The sequence below is a fragment of the Callospermophilus lateralis genome, chromosome 7, assembly GCF_048772815.1.
Source record: "Callospermophilus lateralis isolate mCalLat2 chromosome 7, mCalLat2.hap1, whole genome shotgun sequence".
NCBI lineage: Eukaryota > Metazoa > Chordata > Mammalia > Rodentia > Sciuridae > Callospermophilus > Callospermophilus lateralis.
The window spans coordinates 59,056,875-59,079,451 of NC_135311.1; the positions used below are offsets into that span (position 1 = coordinate 59,056,875).

The 22,577-nt window shown below is 34.3% G+C and overlaps 1 protein-coding gene across 1 annotated transcript in view; it reads left to right on the forward strand.

Annotated features, from left to right (window-relative positions):
* Dpyd (dihydropyrimidine dehydrogenase) overlaps positions 1 to 22,577 on the forward strand; it is a 798,303-nt gene that overhangs the window by 343,549 nt on the left and 432,177 nt on the right. Inside the window, exon 12 of the mRNA XM_076863439.1 lies at positions 18,610 to 18,794. Coding sequence (XP_076719554.1) covers positions 18,610 to 18,794 — 185 coding nt within the window. The remainder of the gene's footprint in view (positions 1 to 18,609; positions 18,795 to 22,577) is intronic.

Consider the following 22,577-nt stretch of genomic DNA (forward strand, 5'->3'; position numbering starts at 1 on the left):
TTCCTATAATAAAAATAAAAGTGCTTCAACTACTTATATAAATGTTAAATATATCAAATTTATAAAATAAAATCAGAGAATATCCTTGTATTAGAGTAGCAAATTATTTAATTGCTACTAGGGCTAACAGCAATTATAATCATCACTGTTTTTCCTAATTCTGTATTTTTATTTACTTATTGTTTTCTGTTTGGGAATGTAGCAGTGAGTGGAAAATAGGAACAAAATACTATGTATTTCATACCCTGTGCTTGTGTGCTTTTGTGCACACTTTAATTGAATCTTTCATTTACTACTGTCTCAAATAATGAAGGCCATGGTTTTCAGTTTTCTAATTCAATTGAGATAATAATGCCAGCCTTATTTAATATCTTTTCTGTGGAAAACTGAAAGTAGTTCTATCTTTAAAAATTCTCCTCTATTCCCTCTATGTAAAATTTCAAATCACATTAAATTGTTCTACATTAATTTTAAAGGCTATCAGAAAATTGAGCACAGATTACTTCTTTTACTTTTAATCCAGAAATATCCTCCTCCACTAGAAGATTGTACCTATCTATCCTGTTTTCTTTTCTTCTTTCTTTACCCCAGAGGCAATTTCTCCTGTTACATCTGAATGCTGTTTTTTTTTAATTTTAAATTTTGTCTCTTTTTGTTTAAAAAATGTCAACTTTTAAGAGACATCTTACTTATCTTTATAGTTGACTCTCCCGTTTATTTGTTTGGAACCACACTGCCAGTGTGTATACCTTTTTTATTAGTTTTGAATTGATAAGGGGTAGACTTGCCCATCTTCACTAACCTCATGCTTCATTTTTCCAATGAGGCATTAAGTTGGCCTTGTCCTCACACTCCCAGGAAGTTAGAAGACATAATTTATGGTTCTTTGAATGATTTTCAGACAACTGAAGAATACCCTTTAGCCAATGCCATAATCTCGGCACCTTTTCCAAATGCTGCATCACAGCCATCCTCTCGTTCTTTAAAAAGGTCTCCTTTGAAAAGATTTACATCCTTCAATCTTCTAGGACCTATTACAATTTATCTACAAATTAAACTATAAACCCCAAGAGGGCAAGGAATATGCCTTTGTAGTGTGTTGGAATCACAATGGCAACTAACATATTAATGTACAATAGATGCACAAATATATTTGTGTCTGACTTGATTCAGTTTAGAATATTACCTTTATTCAAGCTAATTGTTAGTTTTACAACAACCTTTATTTTTTTAGAAAATGTAAAAGTTAGAAAAATAATTCTATTATACTATTGCTACTGTTTTTTTCCTTGTTTTGGCATAGATTGTTGCATTCTTTGTAATTCAGTGAATATTACACTAATTGGAATCCGTCTGGTGTATCAGCTCAAAGCAGGAGCGTGGAGCCAGGCTGCTCAGCTGGAAACCTGGCTTTCTTCCTTCTCAACTTTATCTTCCTAGGGAGTTACTGAGTTTCTTTGTACTTCATGGTCTTCTCCTCAGGGCTTAAGGGGAATGATTATAGTATCTGCTTCCTGGAGTTGTTTTAAGAATAAGTGAATTAATAATATATGTGAAATGTTTATATATAGGCCTAGCACACAGTAAGCATCTCTTACATTTTAGATGTTATTATTGTGTAATAAATGATATTTGAATAATTTCAATGAATTAGATTACACCCTTATAATTCCATGAATATTATCTATAGATAAAAGCATTTAAAAGTGAGGACTTCATCAGGGGCCTTGGAGGCTCTGTCAACTTGTCTTTGTATATAAGTGAAGCAGATGTTCTTACATTTATAATTTTAAATGAGAAAATGTTTAATATATTTGGTTGATTTTATTTGAAGAAAGAAAGTTTGCACTGTGTGTAATTATTGTATATTTAATTATCAATTCTGATGCTTCTCATGCTATTGAGTAGAGTTTTTTTCTTCACTAATTTTTAGCTATTAGAAATACCCTTTTGAGTTTCTACAAATCAAGTATTTAAAGCATAAAGCATTTTCAAATCACTTTGCATTTTCCTTTTAAAAATGGTGAACTGGGCCAGATTTTTTGTTTAACCTAAGATTATTATCCATTTTTAAGAAGGAAAGAAAGAAGTATTCCCAAGGATATTAAGCACTTGAAAAGTATGAGATGATATAAGTGAGGTTAAAACCTGTGTTTGGGAGACAGGAAGCCCAGTGACAAGACTCCTCTGCAAAATGCCTTAGAGGCTGTGCAGGGGAGAAAATGACAGAGCGGTGGTGCTCTCTGACTGCAGCAGGAGGCATGCCTCTCTCCAAGGAAAGAATTCATGCACTTCACCTAATGCCTATGTTGTGTTTCTGCTCATCTTACTTGGTATGAGAGAGAATAAGAAAACACAAAACCCTGATCTTTCTGGATTTTAATGCCACCCTTGGTAATCAACTCCTTTGATAGCATTAATTGCAATTAGTTGCATAAGGGTGTATGGGTGACACAGGGAGAGAAAGGTTTTAAAATCACTCATCAATCCCTCTTATTAGAAAACTCTCAGAAAAGTTTCTGAAAGCCTCATGGGGTAAATCAAGCATTCTGTCAATATCAACTTCGATTATAGCCTTGATTCACTTTCCCCCACACTGAGAAAAGGTGCAGGCTGTGGGTTAATTGGCCTTCTTCTGTCCTAAGTCAGAAATGGAAATTGCCAGTTTGGTAAAAAATGGAGGACATAACACCCTGGCTGTGCAGAGTTTCAGGGACTTTTCAAATGTGTTCATTTCTTTTTTTTAATTATTAACCGTTAGGAAAAGCTTTAAGAAAAAGTGTTTTAATATAAGCTCAAGGTAAGTCAAGCACCCAATGATAAAAGGCACCTACTCTTTAAGAGGCCTGAAATCAGTACGTTTGATTTGTATATTTTTGTTTTTGTTTGTATTGTTTACTTAATAATATGTCACTTAGTAACTCACTAGTGGAATGAACAACACTAAGACATTTTAGTAGCCTACTCAATTGGGGGACTTTATTTATTTTTATCAGTTGTTGTTGCTACCAGCCTGTTTTATATTTCAAACAATAAAACATCTCTTCCAGAGGCTACCGTGACATTTAGAGATTCAGTGAAGTTTTCTTTGAATAACTATTTACTCTTTTTTGGCCTCCAGTTTACATAATTCCTCTTCTTCCTTAGCAAAATAAAGGGGAAGGGGGAAGAGATGGAGCAAACTGTTGTAACTGACCAAATTTTTACTGTTGTGTATAAGTAGAAATATTGGCAACAAAATTTAAAGGATGAAGTAAGGACTACTTTCCTGATTTGCTAGGTAAAATACCTTTTTGACTAATAGGTAAAAACTAAGAGGAAGAGACTAATGATTAATATAATTGAGAATGGATGAGATAGAATTGAAAAGAAAGTAGTCAGTACACTACAGTATATAGGAAATATATGATACAATAACTTACCTTGGGGGTTTCCTTATTTATATTTCCAAATATGCTGGAAAGGACCCAGGAGATCATATTCTCTAGTTCCCTCATTTCAAGTGTGTTCACTTAGTAACTTTGGATGGGCCTGCTAATCCAGGCTCTGAGTAGGGAGCTGGGACAGAGCAGTGGAAATGAAAATGCAGGTCTTTCCTCCAGGAATACACAGTTGAAAAGAGAAGACTCACAGTTATGGTGAATTGTGCTGGAAGTAGCTGAGAGTCCTAGGGAGGCACAGAACAGAGTCTGAGGGTTCGAGGAAGCTTCCTAGAGTGGGTGGGTTATGAGTTGAAGACCCAGTGATGTGTAGGAGTTTCCAGGTGGAAGGGGGGTGGAAGGGATGGAAGACACAGGAAGATTATGCAATTTTCTTAACACTACACTGTTAGATTAAGTAGTCATTTTACAGTCATTTTAAAAAGCTGTAAAAAAAATGTCTTTAGAAAGTTATCGTCAGCCTACTTACTGCATGCATGTTCTCATCCTCCTATAAAAGTATGAATTTTCCATTTTTATCTCTACAATAGAAGTTTATATTTTATGATTTCTACTATTTGTTCTCTCATTGTTCTTGCAATGAAGTACAGCTATACTCTAAGTACTTCTTGAAGTACAGCTATACTAGAAACCCTGTCCAGGCACTGGGAATGGAGACCAGTAAAGAGAGTCTTTGCCCCTTAAGGACCCATAAGCTAATGGGAGAACCAAATAAGTGTGTTGGTACAGAATGTGCTGATTTAAGATCACATTTGGACTGGACTTTAGAGCTTAAGTAGAAGTTTCCCTGTTGACAGGAACAGCACATTCAACTGCGTGGCAAAATGGCCTCCTATGACCAGGAAGTGGGAGAACATGATTGGCTAGAGCAAATGGTGTGGTTATATAAGGATGGGGAGTGGTCAGGGACAAGATGACAGGGAGTTTGGCTACACATTCCATTTCAGTGAAAGGATTATGTGCTATATTAGGACTTTCAGTTTTATTTTATAGACATATGACAAATTACAAGGTTTGAATATTGGAGAGAACTTTATCTTGAATGAGGTAGTTCTGCCAGATGCTCAATATTCCTCTCTCTGTGTTTGGATTCTGAACTATTTGTAATATTCTCCAATTAGAGGGGGGTTAGAAACCAAGGGATTACCTTTTAGGAATGTTCATGTTAGTAAGTAAGTACATTTTCTAATACTGAGTACCTGAATTAGGTAAAGTTACTCAATCACAGGGTATGATCCAACAGTTGTTCCCCTGAGAGGAAGCTCCTCCAGTAACATTTTCACTATAAGTAAAGAAAGAGAACCCTTGCCCACAGGAGTGATTCTCAAGTCATAGGCTTGACAGAGCAGGGTTATTATACATGCCTAATTTCTTCGAGATTAATTAATTAGAATCACTAACTTTAGCTTTTGAGAAAAGGTAAGAAAGATACCAAGAGACATCACAGAACTTAAACCAATGATTTTTTTTTTTTCCAAAAAGAAGGAAGCATCAGGGATAAAATAAGCATGCTGCTATATGGTGGCAGTAATGTTGAAGAGAAGATGGCCTGGAGTTAAGACAATGGTATCAAAGAAACCAGTTAAAGGGAATTTTTTGAGAAGTTTTCCTGGCTAAAGTGAACAAAGTGAGAACTTAGAAGAAAATTCGGAATGAAAATATATTTCTTTAGTCAGATAGTTAGGATTTGGTTATCTGCTAGATAGAGGTTTGAAGTAGGATATCTAATTTGGGAGGCAAACAGATGTCTATAATGTTGACAGAACTCACAAATGCAGCAGGTAGAACGGATCTCAGGGAAATGGTGATGTGTTGCATTTATATTTGCTAATCTACTCAACAGTTGAGTCAGAATGAGGACACATAGAGAATGATTGAAAGCAGACAGTGGGAATTAGTCAATATCATTTTCACTGTCATTTCCTATTGTCTAGAAAAGAGGCTATTGAATGAGTGAATGAATGAATGAATGTTATTATAACACCTTATAAAAGTATGATAAAGGAATTTATATGGTATATATTCTGGAATTCCAGAAACATCTCATCTACTATATTATGTTTGTTAGGGAGAAATGTTTTGAAGACTGCCATACAGGGCAGTTTTATTCCCCTTTTATTAATACATTTGGCTCCTCATGCTGATGTTTAATTTTATAATGCCTGACTAATAGAATATTTATATATCCTCTGATTTGGTTGCCCAGTGATGAGAATAACCCCCTTTTTAGTCTATTATGTACATTGTTTTTCTGTTAATTATATTTTGAGCAAAAAGCATTTTCAGGATTCCAAAAATAAAACTGAACATGTTTTCTTAAAAATTGCCCTTATTATGAAAAAGATTTCTTTTCTAGCTGAAAGATTCATTGTCTTTCTATTATAAAATATTCTGTGCAGAGAGAAGATGAAGTGGTGGAATCTAATGCAAGTGCCGGCATTTCTGCAGAATAACCATCCAAAATAATGGAATCCTTGTATAGTTTTTCTTTGGAATTACTTTAAAGGGTAGAAGTGATGAGGAGGGAGGTCAAACTGATAACAGTGTTGAAAGTGATTTGGAATCAACATCACATCACTTACAACTGCCTTAGACATCTATTTGAAGCACAACATGATATTTCTGTAATTATTTTACTTCCCTTTAATAACTGCATAGGAATAGGTTTGTTTCCCCAGTGAATAGCTCTGTTCAGAGCCTTTCCTTATCTTTATTTTCCAGGTTTCACTAGTGGTTGATATCATATGCATTCTTACAGGGAGACAGTGGATAAATCAAATCAAAGTAGTTTTCCATCAAATCAAAGATTACATACAAGAAGTAGAGCAGTGGCATGTAACAAGTTTTGTTGGGGAGAGAAGGCAGAAAATGGAAAAATAACATAATTGTTTCAGAGAGCAAAAATCATAAAACATAGCCAACGTACTCAACATATAGTGAGTGCAATAGATGCCCTGAGTTTTATTGACTCTGGCTTATTATATTTGTCTTTTAAATATTAGTTATCTAATAGTGTAATAAAAGTTTGTGTTAGACCTAATATTCTTGTGAAATGTTAAACTACACAAAGCTGGTATGATATGTAAAATCAAAATGTAAAATTTAAACCATAAAGATATAGATTACATAATAATGGTCTTAATAATATGTATTTTGTAAGCAGATTGAGATTTTATGTTAGTTATTTTGCATTTGTGTTCTTGGCCCAAAGGACAATATAGAAAGGACAACATATGTGATCTAAATCAGTCTTGGATTAAATTAGACATTTACCTGCATAAATGTTATTGTATTACTTGGAAAATTACACTGACTTGTATTTAATATCTGCCTCCAATTATGGAAGCTACCCAATGTAAGTACAGTACATGGAATTGTTGGAGTAAGAAACCCATATTGACTGTAGCATAAATTCAGGGGCCATGCCAAAACTGTTGGTCAGTTCTATCCAGCATCATCCTATATTTTTATGATAGCCATACTTAAAATATTATAATACTCTTTAAAGGGTTTTAAAAGAACATTTAATTACATAAGTATTTTTCTTCTACAAGTATATGAAAGAGTGTCTAACATATACCATATAATATGTCTTTTGCATATATACAATGTTTTTTCAAGTCCTCTGCAAAGTATATTGGCAAGTGGCTTGGTTTAATAAGAACCAGTATTTCCCCTTCTGTTTGTATTTTGCCTCCAAATGAACTTCTGTATCACTAGAATCATTGCATTAACTCTCATGCTTTAATATGTAAATTTTTTCTCTCATGATGGTAGTATTATGCTTCAATTTATTTTTGACACTCCCCTAATCTCCCCTCCCACTTGCTTATGGGACCTGACTTCCTATTCTTTTATTCTGTATTTATTAAGTATGCAAGATTCTGTAAGGTTCTCCAAAGTACACAGTAATATTGTACCTGTATGCAGGAACTTACAATCTAATACAGGAGAAAAAAATGTGTAAGTCAAATTGCCATAGGTAGTAAGTGACTCAAGAAGTAAGAGATAAACTGCTGGTATTACGCACAGGTTAGAGAGATGACTTCCTGCTGCAAGACTCAAAAAAAGGTTTTTAGAAGCAGTGGCATTTGTAATAGAGGTGGAGTCTGCTTAGGAGAACAGGGACAGGGAAAGCTTATCCAAGTTATAGGAAACAGTCTGAATACAGTATACAACTGGAGTTAGTAGAGTGAGGATTTATAGACAATTACTAATTCAATAAGTGTCTTGAATGTTAGACTAAAGTATATGAATTTTATTACAAAGTTGGTGGATACTGGAAATCTAAAAGGCATGCAGATTAAATATACTTCTTTTCATATACGTATGGAACATGCGTTTAAATATGTTTCTCCTTTTTCACTCCTGCTCTTCTATTTCATTCTGTATATGTTATGTATTCTACAATATATTGATGGTACTACTGCAAGGTAGTTTGTATTTTAATCCAAATTAAGTCCAGACCTTAACTCAGTATTCACTGAATGGATGAATGAATAAATGAATAGATGAATAAATGCTTGCATGAGAAGAATGAAAATAACTTCTATTCTAAATGCCCCTACAGAAAATTCACAGTAAAGACAACAGTGTGTGCAAGTGGTATTAATGTGAAGTATTATTTGAAGGCTAGCAAGCCCCTTTCTCTGTATGGGAGTGGGCAGATGCTGGACACTGCCACCTGCATTGAAAACAGCCTCTTGTGACAGTCATCTTGTTTCTACTCTCACTTTTGTATGATCCTACAGAATCAGCTTAGAAACCGAAATTATATATTTCATTCTTTTGTTCCAGAGCCCCCAGTCTTTCTCCTGCTTCCACAGAGGAATTGGTCTGGCTGCAGCCCATTTCTCAGACTCCCCTCTTAACTTGCTTGTTTTCCTCCATCCACATGAATCTTTAAGTGCCATTCTTGTAAGTCCCTTGCATCTATTCCCTCTTCCCGGAGTGTTCTGCCTTTAGGTCATCTTCACTTGACTGGCTCATTTTCACCCTCCATGTGTCAGTTGTGATGTCATCTCATTGAAGAGACTCCTTGGGGCCTCCATTCCTGTAGTATCTCATGCACCACTCCTGCTTCTTATCCAGCTCATCTGATAACAGTCTTTGTCATGTAACCCTCTTCATAGCCATTTTCACCATAATGTGTTTCACTTACTTGTTTTATATTTTATTTTCTGTATTTTAACAGCTGAATATATCCTTGTGAATACATTTCACAAGGACAGATCCCTGATCTGTGTTTACTACAATGCCTACAACATGATTAAGACAAAAATTATTAGAAAAGAATTGCTAATTGAATGAATGAATGGTAGCTAATGCCTTCAATTTTTTTATATGCAGTCATTATTAAACTCCTAGAAAGAATAGCCTTGTAATGCCCTATCCTATATGTTTTCCAGATTCCTTGTCCTTAATATCTTGTCTTTTTCCCTTACTATTTAACCCATTTATAACTGGACATTGAGCTCCAGAATACCAAATCTAGTTATCAGCCTGCCTTATATTTCTCTTAAATGTTTTGATTCTCATGTACCTTTGATGAATCTTTCTTGAGCTTTTGTTCAGGTTGTGCTTGCTGCCACTTTAAAAACAGTGGTTGATTCTGCTTTCATCTGTATTTGCATTCTTTCTCCAGAACTTTACCCATCTTTGTTACTGTATCTAATATCCTGAGGTCTAGGGATATATCTCCAAGTGCCCCTGAAAATCTCCAGGTACTTCTGGTCTAGACATGTGCAACTGATTTGTAGTTAGCCTCAAATCCTGAGAGTGTGACCTGGGCATAGTCCTCAACTATTAAATTGAGATGATGTCTATTCTGTGAGTCTCCAAAAAGATAATATATATAGTGCCTATCACAGAACCAGCCACAGGCTTATGTAGAAACTGTCTATGTATGTCCTATAATCAACAACAACATCATCATCATCATCATCATCATCATCGTTACCCCTGTTGAGTGTAGCTTTTCCAATACCAAAGATATCTTGACTACATGAAAATACAACTAGCTCTCTAGATAAAGAAGTTATATTTAGAATCACACATTTACTTATATACTAAAATTGTTTAAATACAATTCTACTATGTGCTTTAAGTTTGCACTGAAGTGTGCCTACCAACGATTGACAAGGGGAAAAAAAAAGCTGTATGATGGATATCAAAAAATAACATTAATGAGCTGCTAAAGCTAAAATTACAGGAACTTATGAAATTGGTTAAACATAAAAACCATTAAACTGTTTACTGAAGCTTCACAGATATACTGCAGCTAATGAGCATTTCTGCTATTTAAATAAGCCCAAATTGAACACACATTACATGGATACATAATTAGTCATGGCAGTCAAACACACATAGACTTACTTTTAAAGCTCTATTTAGGAAATCTTTTCCATTTGATTTATTTTGTTAATTAAAATATTTTTCTTTATTCACTTATATTTTAATAATATTGTTTTCACAAGTAGTATAATTTACTATAGGATTTCTATGTGTTTTTATTTATGCTTTGAATGCAGCAAATAGGGATTTTATGAAAGAGACTTACTTAACCCTTTTTTATAAATGTTTCTCACTTAATGGCATCATTCAGCATTTTATTTCTTTCACTTAGTAGTATATGTAAAATATTTCAGTCATCTTTCTACTTTTTTCACTGTCTCATAATTATCAAGAAGTATTAAGCACCCAAATGTGCATAGAATTATGATGATTATGGTCCAAATCAGATTAAAGGATGATCTATTCCTTCAAGGAGTTTGTAGTCTTAAGTGGATGGTATCATTGAATATAAATAAGCAAATCAAAGTGCAGCATTGGGGAATCCAACAGAGAATTTTAAAACAATCCCCATATATTTACTTCAAGAACACTGATCTCCTTGAGGAGATCTCTTCCAGATAAAATGAAATCAAATCTTCAAGGAGATCAGAGTCTTAAATAGATGGAATTATTGCAGAGAAATAAGCAAATCAAGGTGAAGTGCTTGCACAATTTTTAATTCTGAATTGATTAGTTGGTCAGTTTAGGAAATGGAAATGAAACTCTCCATAGAATACAAGTAAAACAAAAAGAGTCTGTAAATGCTATTATTGACATCCACCCTTTCTATTTAACATGGAGAGCCTAAGTTTATGCTTAACATGGTGGGAAGAAAATCAGATCCTTACTTTTATTCTGCCTGAATTCTACAAGCATAGCCAAGGTGAAAATTGTCTAACAAGAGCAGCCAAGGAAATCAAATAGTCCAGTCAATCAAAAGAAATTAACCATGTGCCTGCTCTTTCCAAGACAGTGTTTGTCACTATAGAAGCTTTTTCCATGCCCCCCCAAAAAATAAAAAGAGGAATATTTGGGTATCTTTCCCACAATGAGCTGACTCTCTATTGTGGAAATAAGAACAATAAAAAATTTAATCATTTAGAATATGATATATGTTATAGGAATGCTAAATAAATGAAATAGGCAGGTAAAAGCAAAAAAACACATATATCAGATTTCTCTTATGAATCAATCATTAGGCTAGATGGTTGACTCAGATGTGGTCCCTGAACTGAAAGAGTAGAGGAGGCAAACAAATAATTGGAACAAAGTCAAATAGTGCCTAGTGTAGCAGAAAGTGGTTAGCAAATATTTTAATGGAAAGGGGAAAGAAAAGAGTAGAATGGAAAAGATAATCTAGGGGCTGAATCTGTGAAACTGGTCAAGACTACCGTTGGTCTCTGTTCCTTTACCCCCCCCCACTTCATTTTAGTTACTCCATGATCTTTGGTGGTGATGTTTTAGACTATCATTGGCCCATTTGTCTTGGCTTTCTCTTGACCCCAAACCAGTGGTCTATAGCAAGGAAAGCTTTGGGGTCTGAAATAATTAAATTTAAATACTGGCTTTTCCACCTCTTGGCAATTTGGTTGATTGTAATATTAACTTTCAGGAGTTTTGTGTTTTACATGGAATAATATATGGAAATCTGGAGCATTATGCCTGCCAACCATAAAGTAATCTGTGTGTATTGATTGCTTTTGCTACCCTTAGATAAGGAACTTATGAATGGAATTAAGAAGTATCTAAGAGAGGATTTCAGTGGGTGGATTCACAGAACATGTAAATTGAGTGGATGTTGAGATAATTGGAAACAGCAGATTCAAAGATTAAGCCAGGTTTTAAAGCTCTATTTTTAGGCCATTTGAGAAGAGAGAATATAAGAAAAAGGAGTGATGAAGGTTCAAGAAACATCATCTAAACAAGTGGAAATGCAGAAAGTATGGAGTAGTGGAAGCTGACCCAGAGGATTTTATGTACAGAACGTGGTTGTCTGTTGAATTCTGATAAGAAATCAAGCTTGGCAGTGCCACAACTAGGGTGAGGCCAGTGAGGCCAGTAAGGCCTTGCACTATGGGCTCTTGCACTATGCTGAGGAGAAGGAACTCCTTAAATTTTGTCAATTGGTGGTTCACTCAGTTCATCTTATACCTAGCTCCAAAGCAAGACCCTGAAGCAAATACAGGAATTGGAATTGGAAGCAAATACTGGAATTGTTTAAAGATGGGAGGTACTATACATATATGTATGGCCTTATAGGAAATGTCCAATTTAGAGGCAATAGCTAATAATAGAGAAGTGAAGATGTAACCTAGGGAGGAAAATCCCTACCAAGTAAGAGGGGAGGATTCTAGAGTTCATGTGGAGATGCTGGCATCTGATAGTGGGAGAGTCTTTAAATTGTATTAATAAGGAAGGATGACAGAGTAGGTACAGATCCAGTGGGTATCTACTTTGGACAGTGAGAAGACATGGGAGATTTCAGGTCATAGCTTATGTGTTTTCTAGGAAATATGAGACAGGACTTCTTCTTACAGTGACAGCAAGGAACAAGGGCGAGAACTGCCCAGCTTTTAAGGAGAATAGCAAAGATATGAATGGTGGTCACAGTGAGTAAAACTGAAACATCCAGCTCACTGACTCACTGATAATCAATCATAAGTTCGAGGAAGGCCTAGAGGAAGCTTGTGAACTAGGTTCTGGATATGATGATTTGGAAGGGCCAGTAAAGAGCCAGTTTATAACCTTTAACAAGCAGCCTGAGTGAAAGGAAGAGGTCAAAATAGAGTTTGAGGTTATTTTCATTGAGGTAAAGTTCACGGCCCCAAATGACTATAATGTCTGATGGAGAAAGTGTAGTATGGACCAAGTATTTGACAGCTAGGAACGAGAAGAGAAAAAAGTAGGCAGGAGTTGGAGCTCAAGAAGGACAGCTTAAAGATAATGAAAGCCCAGAAAGAGTGGCATTCTACAAATCTGAGAAGAAAGGAAGTAAAAAATAATGTGACCCAACTATTGGATTCTATAGAAATGCAAAAGGGAGAAGTACTGAGGTCACAGAATTTGGAACATTTTTATCAGAGGGGTGAATTGGAAGGAATAACTGGGTGGTAAGAAACAAAGGCAGTCAACATCAATTAACTCGAACAAATTGGGTAAAAGGAGATATAAGAATGACCATGAGAAAAGAGTATGGTGTCAAAAAGTTGGTGTTTTTTCCAAAATAAAGATGGGGAGAAAATGAAAAATACAAGGTACTAAAGAGAATAAGAGATACTATTTAAAACCTTAGAGGAGCAGGAAGGTACAGAGTCAAGGTTAATTCAGGGGTAGGTTTATAGAAGGAAAGGATGAATCTTCATTGTGGTCTCCTTTCAGGTTGAGGGAATAATGTGTTGGTTAAAATATTTAGTGACAGGAGGGAAATATGAGGACAGAACTTGTGGCATTCAGACTTGATTAGTTGAAGGTGTTTTCTGGTTCTTTCCCTTTCTTATTCAGGTTGTTCTATTTAACAGGACTGTGATATCCTGAACCTGTAGTCAGACTATTTACTTTTGCTGGGATTTTGCTTTCAGCTCTGAATTACTGAGATTGCCTTTTTGTTTCTTTGTGCTTTGGTCCAACTGGGTAATAGGTGATGTAAAATTAAATAACAAGTACATAGATTAATTCATCTATGCTTTCAAGATATCATTTGTTATAAATGTTGAAAGGTTTTATTCCCCGTTGTTTTATAACACATCAAACACTACAAAGAATACTAATAACCCTTTTTCATTATGATTTCTGTTGTATTGTTTTATTGTTTAGGATTAATTTATATTTATGCATTAATATATAGCATTCTTGCCATATTTTTACAAATACTGAGAAATATACTTGTCATTTGCTTGTGGGTTTCTCTTCTACGTATATGACAGCACAGCTACATCAGTTTAATTGACCTTGGCAATCTGCATCTGCTAGTGATGTGTCCCTGAGGGACGGTTTCTGCAATTTTAAGCTGTGGCTTATTGAAGAACTTGTGTGTCACAATACAATTAAGTCTATATAAAAAAATCATTTCATGCATAACATTAAATTGACTAAAAGTTCCTATTTCAAAACCATTTCTTGTTATAAAGCCACCTCAGAGTGTCTTTGTTTTTTAAATAAGCTCATTTGAACACAGTAGTAATTAAGGCAGGAAATTAACATAAATCTTGAATGTTTGGTATGAATTAAGGATGTTTTCATTCTTTTTAAAGACTGCATAAAATTCCAGGCATCATCTCATTTAGCATATTTCTTTCCCATTTGCAGAATAATATGGACTGCGAATAAGCATGTTCTGGGGTTCTTTCTCAAGTTCTTTTTCTACTCCACTATAGAGCTGCTGGGACATATGTTGCAATCTCCATCAAAATGCAGTCCCATAGAAATCTGCAAGAAAACTGTATATTATAACAGAAAACTCCTACCCTTCCTTATTTTATAAACAAGAAAGAAGAAATACAGTCCCTCTATTAATATTCATTTAACACTTCATAGGAAATGGCAGGCAGCTATTTGGTTTGCAAATGTAAATATACATTTTTCATCCACTTGTGCTTTCACTCCTTCCAAGCTGGATAAAGGCAGAACAGAGGATATGCTTCTGAGGTTTATTCTTATTGCATTCCCAGTTAAATGTATCAGCAGAGACAGATGTAAGAGAGCTGTGAGGAGTTCATAGAAGGGTGGTTCTGATGAGGAGGAGAAGGATGAAGGTCTTCCTTATAAGAAGCACCTAAACAAACAAACTCCTAGTGAGCAAATGATGAATAAAGTAGACTTTCTTTACCAAATTCTTGATTTGAGTTCTAAGTTAGGTACTTTTCAGTTTAAAAGGTATCTTTAAACAATAAAAAATAGCTATATTTCAAGATTCGTTGAAATTATGACAGGTATATGGATCCATAAGCAGATTGCACAAAGTATTAATAAATTTATAAAGCCTATATAAGTAACATGTATGCTTAAATTGTTTCTATTGTATCCACAGAGAAAAGATCCTAATCACTTGATGTTCAAGTTGTGACAAACAGTTCTTCTTGGAGTAGCTGCTTAGTGCCATGGAAAGAAAACATTTATAACTGACAGTAGCATTGCTTGCATTCATAAAAGTAGTCAATGCTCTACTTTTTTCAGTGATGCTTTTATAGATATGGACAAGTTGAATTTTAAATATTAAAATCAATACAAATTATCTCTATTTTGATTTATATTAACGATACCACATCCAGCTGTGTGACATCTCACTTTTTCTTTTTATTTCTGGAATGAAATTAAGAATGTGTTCAACTTGAAGGCCTCCAGAAAAAAACAGGGAAACTCAGTAAATAATTTTCAAAAGGAGGCTGAGATTATTTTTAATATGAAAGAAGCTCATTTCTATTTCGGAATATGTTATCAAAAAATTGTTTGATTTTTAATGAGGTCAGCTGGATGTTACAAATGATAAAATAATTAAAACAGTTGATATTCTAGTCCAAGACTTGAAAGGATAAATGAATCACAGAAAGTGAGCTTATTTTAAAAGTACATGAGTATGTGAAAATGTTTAGAGACACATAATGACACAATGCTTATGCAGTGGAAATGCTCATGAATAGAAGGGTATTTTGAATTCACAAGTAAAATATTCCTATGGTACCAGTGCTAAATATTTTAAGAAATATAAAGTTACTTAATAAATTTATAGTAATATCCCTCTGATTGACCAAGTTTGTGATGGAGCTTGAGTATTACATTAAATTATGTATATATGCCTTTGTATATATTATAAGAAATTATAAAGAATATTCCGTTTAATTAATCAAACGTTTATTGAACACCTTATGTGGATAATGCACTGTGCTCAAGCAAATATTCTAATATTGCAAGGTCTGAATCTCAAGTAATTTCAGGGCTCCTCTACTCCTCTTTAAGAAAAGAAAAATTTACAAATTTAAAATTCAAATAGGCTCTTGAAAGAAGCCCATGCAAGTGAGAGATCCTGACTTAAGCTTCAATTATTCCACAGTGTGTGTGTCTTTAACTGCAATAGACACTGTGGGAGGTCAAAGATAACCAAAACATAATCCCTACCTTGCTTAATCTTAGAGTGAAATCTGTGCTTAACTTTCAAGGATATTCCTATAAAAAATGAGGTAAATATATAAAGGGGCTTTTATCTCCTAGGGAAACAATTCTGAATTTGTTACCATTTAAAGACCATCCTTTTTTTTTTTTTTTCAGAGCTTTATATGGGCCAAAGTTAGAGGTTTAGATAAGTGAAGTCATTTCTTTTAGAAAATAATTGTCTTTTATTCCTTGCTTATATCAATTGTTTTAGTCAGCTTTTCATGGCTGTGACCAAAATACCTGAGAAGAGCAACTTAGAGAAGGAAAAGTTTCTTTTGGGCCCACAGTTTCAGTCCATGGTCAGCTAACTCCATTGTTCTGGAACAAAGGTGATGAAGAACCTCAAGATGGAAAGATGTGACAGAGGGACGTTGCTCAGCTCATGGCAGACAGGAAACGAGGACAGAGAAAGAGCAAGAAACTAGAGACAAGATATTTAAAACATGCCCCCAAAGACCTACTTCCACCAGATAGATCTCACTTGGCCACAGTTACCACCTAGTCATCCAGTCTAATAATTAATCCAACAAACTGATTAATCCACCGAATAGCTTATAGCTCTCATAATCTAATTATTTCACATCTGAACATTCCTGTCACACATGAATTTTGGGTGGGACACCTCATATCCTAACCATAATATTTATAAAATTTATTGCATGTATATCATTCATTGATGATGTATTTTAATTGCCATTGTTAAAGTAGCTTGATTGACAAGCCATGTTCATTGACTATTAACTTTCTTGCAACTCAAGTAACTGTCAACAGATGGTAGTGATGATCTGTTATGCAATGGGGAAAAATGATGATGGTCTTTTAAATGTGACCTTTAAAAACACTAGAAAAAAATCTCAAAATGCCATTCTGCATTTAAAATAATTATATCAATATTTAATTTTACTCTGGGTGAAAGGTAAGATGGCAAAAGAAATACAAATAGAAGATTTTTAAATAAAAATGTGTGAATGTGATAGTGTGGATTAATCTTCTCATTCATTCATTCCTTCCTTTATGAATTCAATCCAGTATCTTCTATGTTCTAATAACCATCCTAGTCTCTGTAAGTCCTAATCTTTAAATACAAAGTTATAAATATATATATCAATTTATTTTTATGGTGTATATTTTTCCTATTTGAGAAAAAAATAAGTATTTTAGGTGCCAGAAATTGCTTTATTATATACTGTATTCTTAATGTATTCAATAACTACCATTTCTATCCCAGGACTTCCTAAGTATTTCTCTTTTTTATTTGTTATTTTTTCTTTTGAGATGGAGTAAAGAATCATTGTCTTGAAATGCTGTACTTAAAACCATGACATGAACCTTCATTCCTAACCCTGGACTCACTTTGCACTAGCATTAGATGTTGTTTACTTTTCTTTGTTTCTTCTCTTGAACATCTGTTTCTCTTAAGTTGTATTCTTTCATCACTTCTAAGTTTCTGGATTATGTTTAAATCCAAAATTTCATTTAGATAGTTTTCTTAGAGGATCTCAACTTTTCCTTGTTACATGATATTCATTGGAAAAACAATATATTTGACAAATAATTCTAAAATTATTTTATAAAGCAGTTTCCATAAGAAACTAATGGTTAGGTTTGTTTGTTGGTTTTTACAAAACAAAACAGAAATTGCTGACTAAATGTGACTATATTACTGGGTCTGGTCAATTGCTTATTAGTAAAGGCAGATAATTTGATAAAAATGTAGAAGACTTTGCATTGTTTGCTGTATAAAATGTCTGTAAAAAGAAGAAATTGGCCACTGACTCCAATCTATAACTTGTTCCTGATATACAGGAACAAGTATGGGATAATTTGAATAGTAAAAATGTTCTGGAAAATGTGCTATGGATGAATAAATTTTAAAAAGTTCATTTTATATATGTGTTAGTATTATATCTATACAACAAAATATCTGAGAAAAAAAATTTAAAGGAGGAAAGGTTTATTTTGACTATGGTTTCAGTCCATTGTTGGCTGACTTCATCGCTTTTAGGCCTATCTTAAGGCAGAACACCTTATCAGAAGGAGAAGTATAGTGGGGAGGAAAGCTGTTCTCCTCATGGGGGAGAGAGAGAGGAAAGAAGAGGAGAGGGAGAGAGAATGCACTAGAGAGAGAGGCTGGGAACAATTTGTTGCATTTAAGGGCCCCACACCCAAGGACCCACTCTCTCCAACCAGGCCCCATCTTCTAAGTTTCCACCAGGTCCTAATAGTACATTAAATTATCCATCAATGTATCCATTGATGAGGTCGCAGCCCTCATAATCTAATCACTTTCCAAAGCCTCACTTCTGAACACTGCTGCCTTGGGGAGCAAGGCTTCAATACATGAGCTTTTGGGGGACACTTCTGATACAAAACATAACAATATGTAATAGGAAAGACTGTACTTTATTTCTTTTTGGGTCTAGTACTGCTTAGATGTGAAACATTGCCCAAATCCGTGGTTTTTCATTTCTACATGTGTGGTATATTTCAAGTAGGCTAAGTCAGTACACTTTGAGTGTGTTAACTCCAATATTTCATTAACTTTCTATTTTTATGGTCCATTAAAAACAGTTGCTTGAATCCCTGGAATAATAATTAAATCATAATTTTTCATAATTTTCAAATTATTAATATGTGCTGCATAGATTAGTCATTGCCTGTTGTCTTTTGCTGTTTTTTCTTTTCCTAGTGAAAGAAGCCTTGAGTCCTATAAAATTTAACAGATGGGATCTCCCAGAAGTAGATCCAGAAACTATGCAAACCAGTGAACCGTGGGTGTTTGCAGGTGGTGATATTGTTGGTACCGCTAACACTACAGTGGAGTCAGTGAATGATGGAAAGCAAGCTTCTTGGCACATTCACAAATATATACAGGTAGGCATTTGTCATCACTTTCAGTGGGTCTTGTTTTCCAATGGATAGTTGCTTTTTCATTATTTTTTATATTCATCTATATGAAAATGTTTATAAGGTATACAATAAGTATATATGAAATATGTTCATACATATTTACCTGAATACAACTTTAAAAATTCAGACTAGAAAGTAGAAATGTAGTTGATTGAAAATCCATTATGCTTTTCTACTTGTGGATGCCACGAGGCCATTAGTCTTGCTGTGTTTGAAGTATTTTCAATGTCATAAACACATAGATACTATATTTATCAAATTTGATCATACACAATATGATAGGAAATAGAATCTATATTCATAATGATTTGCACAGTCCAGAAAACTTATTTGGTTGTCCATTTGGAATAGATAAGGTACTATCCATTTCCCAATTTGTGTGCATCAAAATGGAAAGAAAACAGTTTATGAATTTCAGTTGTAATTTTTTAACTATTTACTTTTATGATAAAATGATAAATATAAGAATCATGAAATGTTAAAGTTGAGCAACTCTTGTACAGTAAGTGTGGTCTTGGGGCAAAAAGCCCAAACTATTAGATCTTACTCTTATTGACCAAATGCTTTATTTTATTTTACTCTATAACTCAATTAAATGTTGATACTTCTCTCATTTGCATGACATTTTTTCTGGAAAGATTTGCTCCTGTTGACAAAATTCTTGGACTCTTTTTTTTTTTTTTTGTACTGGGTATTGAACCCACAGGTACATTACCACTGAACTACATTCCCAGTTCTTTTTATTTTTCATTTAAGTCAGAGTCTTGCTAAGTTGCTGAGACTGACCTTGAACTTGCAATCCTCCACCTCAACCTCCTAAACTGCTGAGATTGCAGGTGTGCACCACCCTCCCTAGGTTCTGCTGATAAAATTCTTAATCTTTCTTTCATATTCAGGAAAGACTACTACTATGTCTTCCCACCTCCTGTCTTTTTGTTTGTTTTCCACATGTTAAAGTAAAAATGCACTTTGTCTTTCATGTTTTCTTGAACTTATTCCTCTTTGCCAAGACTATTTTGTGTATTCTGTTTTTCTTCTACTTGTGTAATTTATGCAGGGCCACTTAGTGATGTAGGGCCAGGCATAGTAGTCTTTTCACCATCCTGTTAATGTTTGATTAACCTGCCTCCTGACACCTTATTCTGTGAGAATGGGGCTTGAGATACTGAGACTGGGGCATAATGTCTCAGAAATGTGGGGTTCTAAGAATGAGTATTACATAAAGGGAGTTTTGGGGGAAAAAAGAAAAAGTTGTGATTTAGTAAGCAATCAAATCTTAAATTTAATAATGGCCTAAAAATCAGTTAAAACTCAAAAGTAACTTAAATTAAAACTTAAATTAGTCCAGGCAATATGGTTGGGGGAAAGAATGCAGTTTTAACAAATGGATAAATGGGGGCTGAAGGAAATAAGTTGATTTGGGTTGCATTTTTGCAATGATCAAATAGCATCACTGTGCTTTTACAATTCCCACAGCCTTTCAGACACAAAGGAAACAACTAAAGACAGCTACTGGGAGTGGATGGTCTCCTTGTTTTGATTCCTTTTGATCTTTTTGTCTCCAGACTTATCATCTGTGTTTTTGTTTTTTAATTTTTTTTGGTATCTTTATTTTTTTTAAATTTATTTTTATGTGGTTCTGAAGATTGAACCCAGTGCCTCACATGTACGAGTCCTGCACTCTGCCACTGAGCCACAACCCCAGCCCATCATCTGTGTTTTTATTTTCTCATTCTATGGTTACTTTCAGAGTGCTCTCAAGGCTTTCAATCTCATCTCTCCTGATTCCCTGCCTCCAGCAAACATTCTCTTACATGATCCAGGTATCTTCACATACCTGGACATCTGGACATCTTGACATGCATACTTAACTGATATTTAAAATTCCCTGGATATGTTCATGTGTGTTCATGTAGATGCTTGCGTACACTATAAATTCACTAATTTTGAATCAAATATGTATTCCCAAACCTGATTTACCTCCAGTGTGTTTGCTGATTCCCACATTCAAATCTACCTTTGTAGTCCTTAGACTTTGCATTCTTAAACTAATAGAATGTTCAAAACCAACTTGGGAATCAACATAGGGCTGATAGCTTTTTATTTTGATAACATTAAAACAAACTTTCAAACAAATGGAACTTTAACATTTATTAATATATCAATAGGACAATTTCATGAAAGAAAGTAGGAAAAGACAGTCTCCTTAAGCAGGCTTTTAGCTCCTTGAAGGAATGAAAGTAGAATCAGGGGATGAGATAAAGAGTCTTATGTCAGGACAGAAGAAGCCCAGTGAGTGTGTGAATTCACTTTACAAGAGTGACAATGGTAGGAGAGCAGAAATTCTAAGGAGATTTGAAAGGATAATATTGAATAGGGAGTTAGTGGATGATGGCTTTAGTTTTCTAAATATTATATCTATTCGTACATTTTAAATAAAAATACATAGAGAATACTTAAATATATTTTATGATCGTAGATTTGTAATGTTTCATGACTATCATTCTAATGGATTCTTTTTATCTCTACAATCTATTTTTTAAAAGAAAAAATTAAATTAATATTTCATTTGTACAAATTTATGGTAGAATATGATAATTTGATACATGTATACAGTATATATGATTAAATCAAGATAGTTAACACATTTATCTTCTTAGGAACTTCAAAAATTTTTTATTAACATTAATAATTATGCCTATTTATGAAGTACAGTGTTAAAAATTTCAACACATGTATACAATATGTACTGATGAAATTGGGATACTTAATGTTTCCATCTTATCGTTAAATGTTTGAAGCCTTCAAACTCCTGTCCTCCAGTTTCTCATAAATATCTCGTTGTGAACTTTACTCCCCCTACTGTGATGTATATTAGCAGAACTTATTACTTGATCTGACAGTGTTTGGGTACCTATTATCTCACCCCTACTCTTCCCAGCCTCTAGTCATCACTATTGCATATTCCAGTCAACTTTTCTTTAACATTAAAGGATTCTTAATGGAGCTTTTCTTTTGAGTTCATTGTTATGTTTTAACTTCCCTGAATCTGATAAATGTGCACTGAAAAAACAAAACAAAAAAGAACCAGCATTTTACTTAGCTTCCACTTATGAAAGAAAATAAACTCTTAGTCTGATGAAGAAAAACATGCACATGCTTTAAAAATACATGTTGCAAGGGATGCCAATGTTTGAAATATAAAATAAAAAAATAGATGCTCAATAACTGTTTGTGATTTGGCAGAAGGATTAATATTTGTAAAACTAAGCATTGGATTACATTTTAAAATCCAGTGGAGATGGAAGGTAGGTGAAAATCTCTGTTAAATAGAATCAACACTTTCACCTTCCTGCCAGGGTGTTAGATTGAAAGTGCTAAGCAGCTGTAAGGCTAGAAGGGAACACAGAGACAAGGTGGGACTTTCTCTATCTGCAATGTCATTATGTAGTTCTGGTCTCCATTGTCTCTCATGAAAGTACCTCCCTTTGTCCACTGTTCAATGCAATGTCCCCACCCTTCAGCCAGGCCATCTTTTAAGAATAAAACATGATCATAATTTCTTCATTGAAGATCCTTCAGTGGCTCCCCCTTTCCACTCAGGATAAAGCCCAAACTCCTTAGCTTGTGATGCCACTTTCAGTTTCGCCCAGCAAATCAAGATTTGCCCTGGATCTGAGCCTTTTACCTGCTCCACCCAACACCTAGCTGGATCTTACTTTTCTTCTGGGTTTGTTCTGCTTCCTC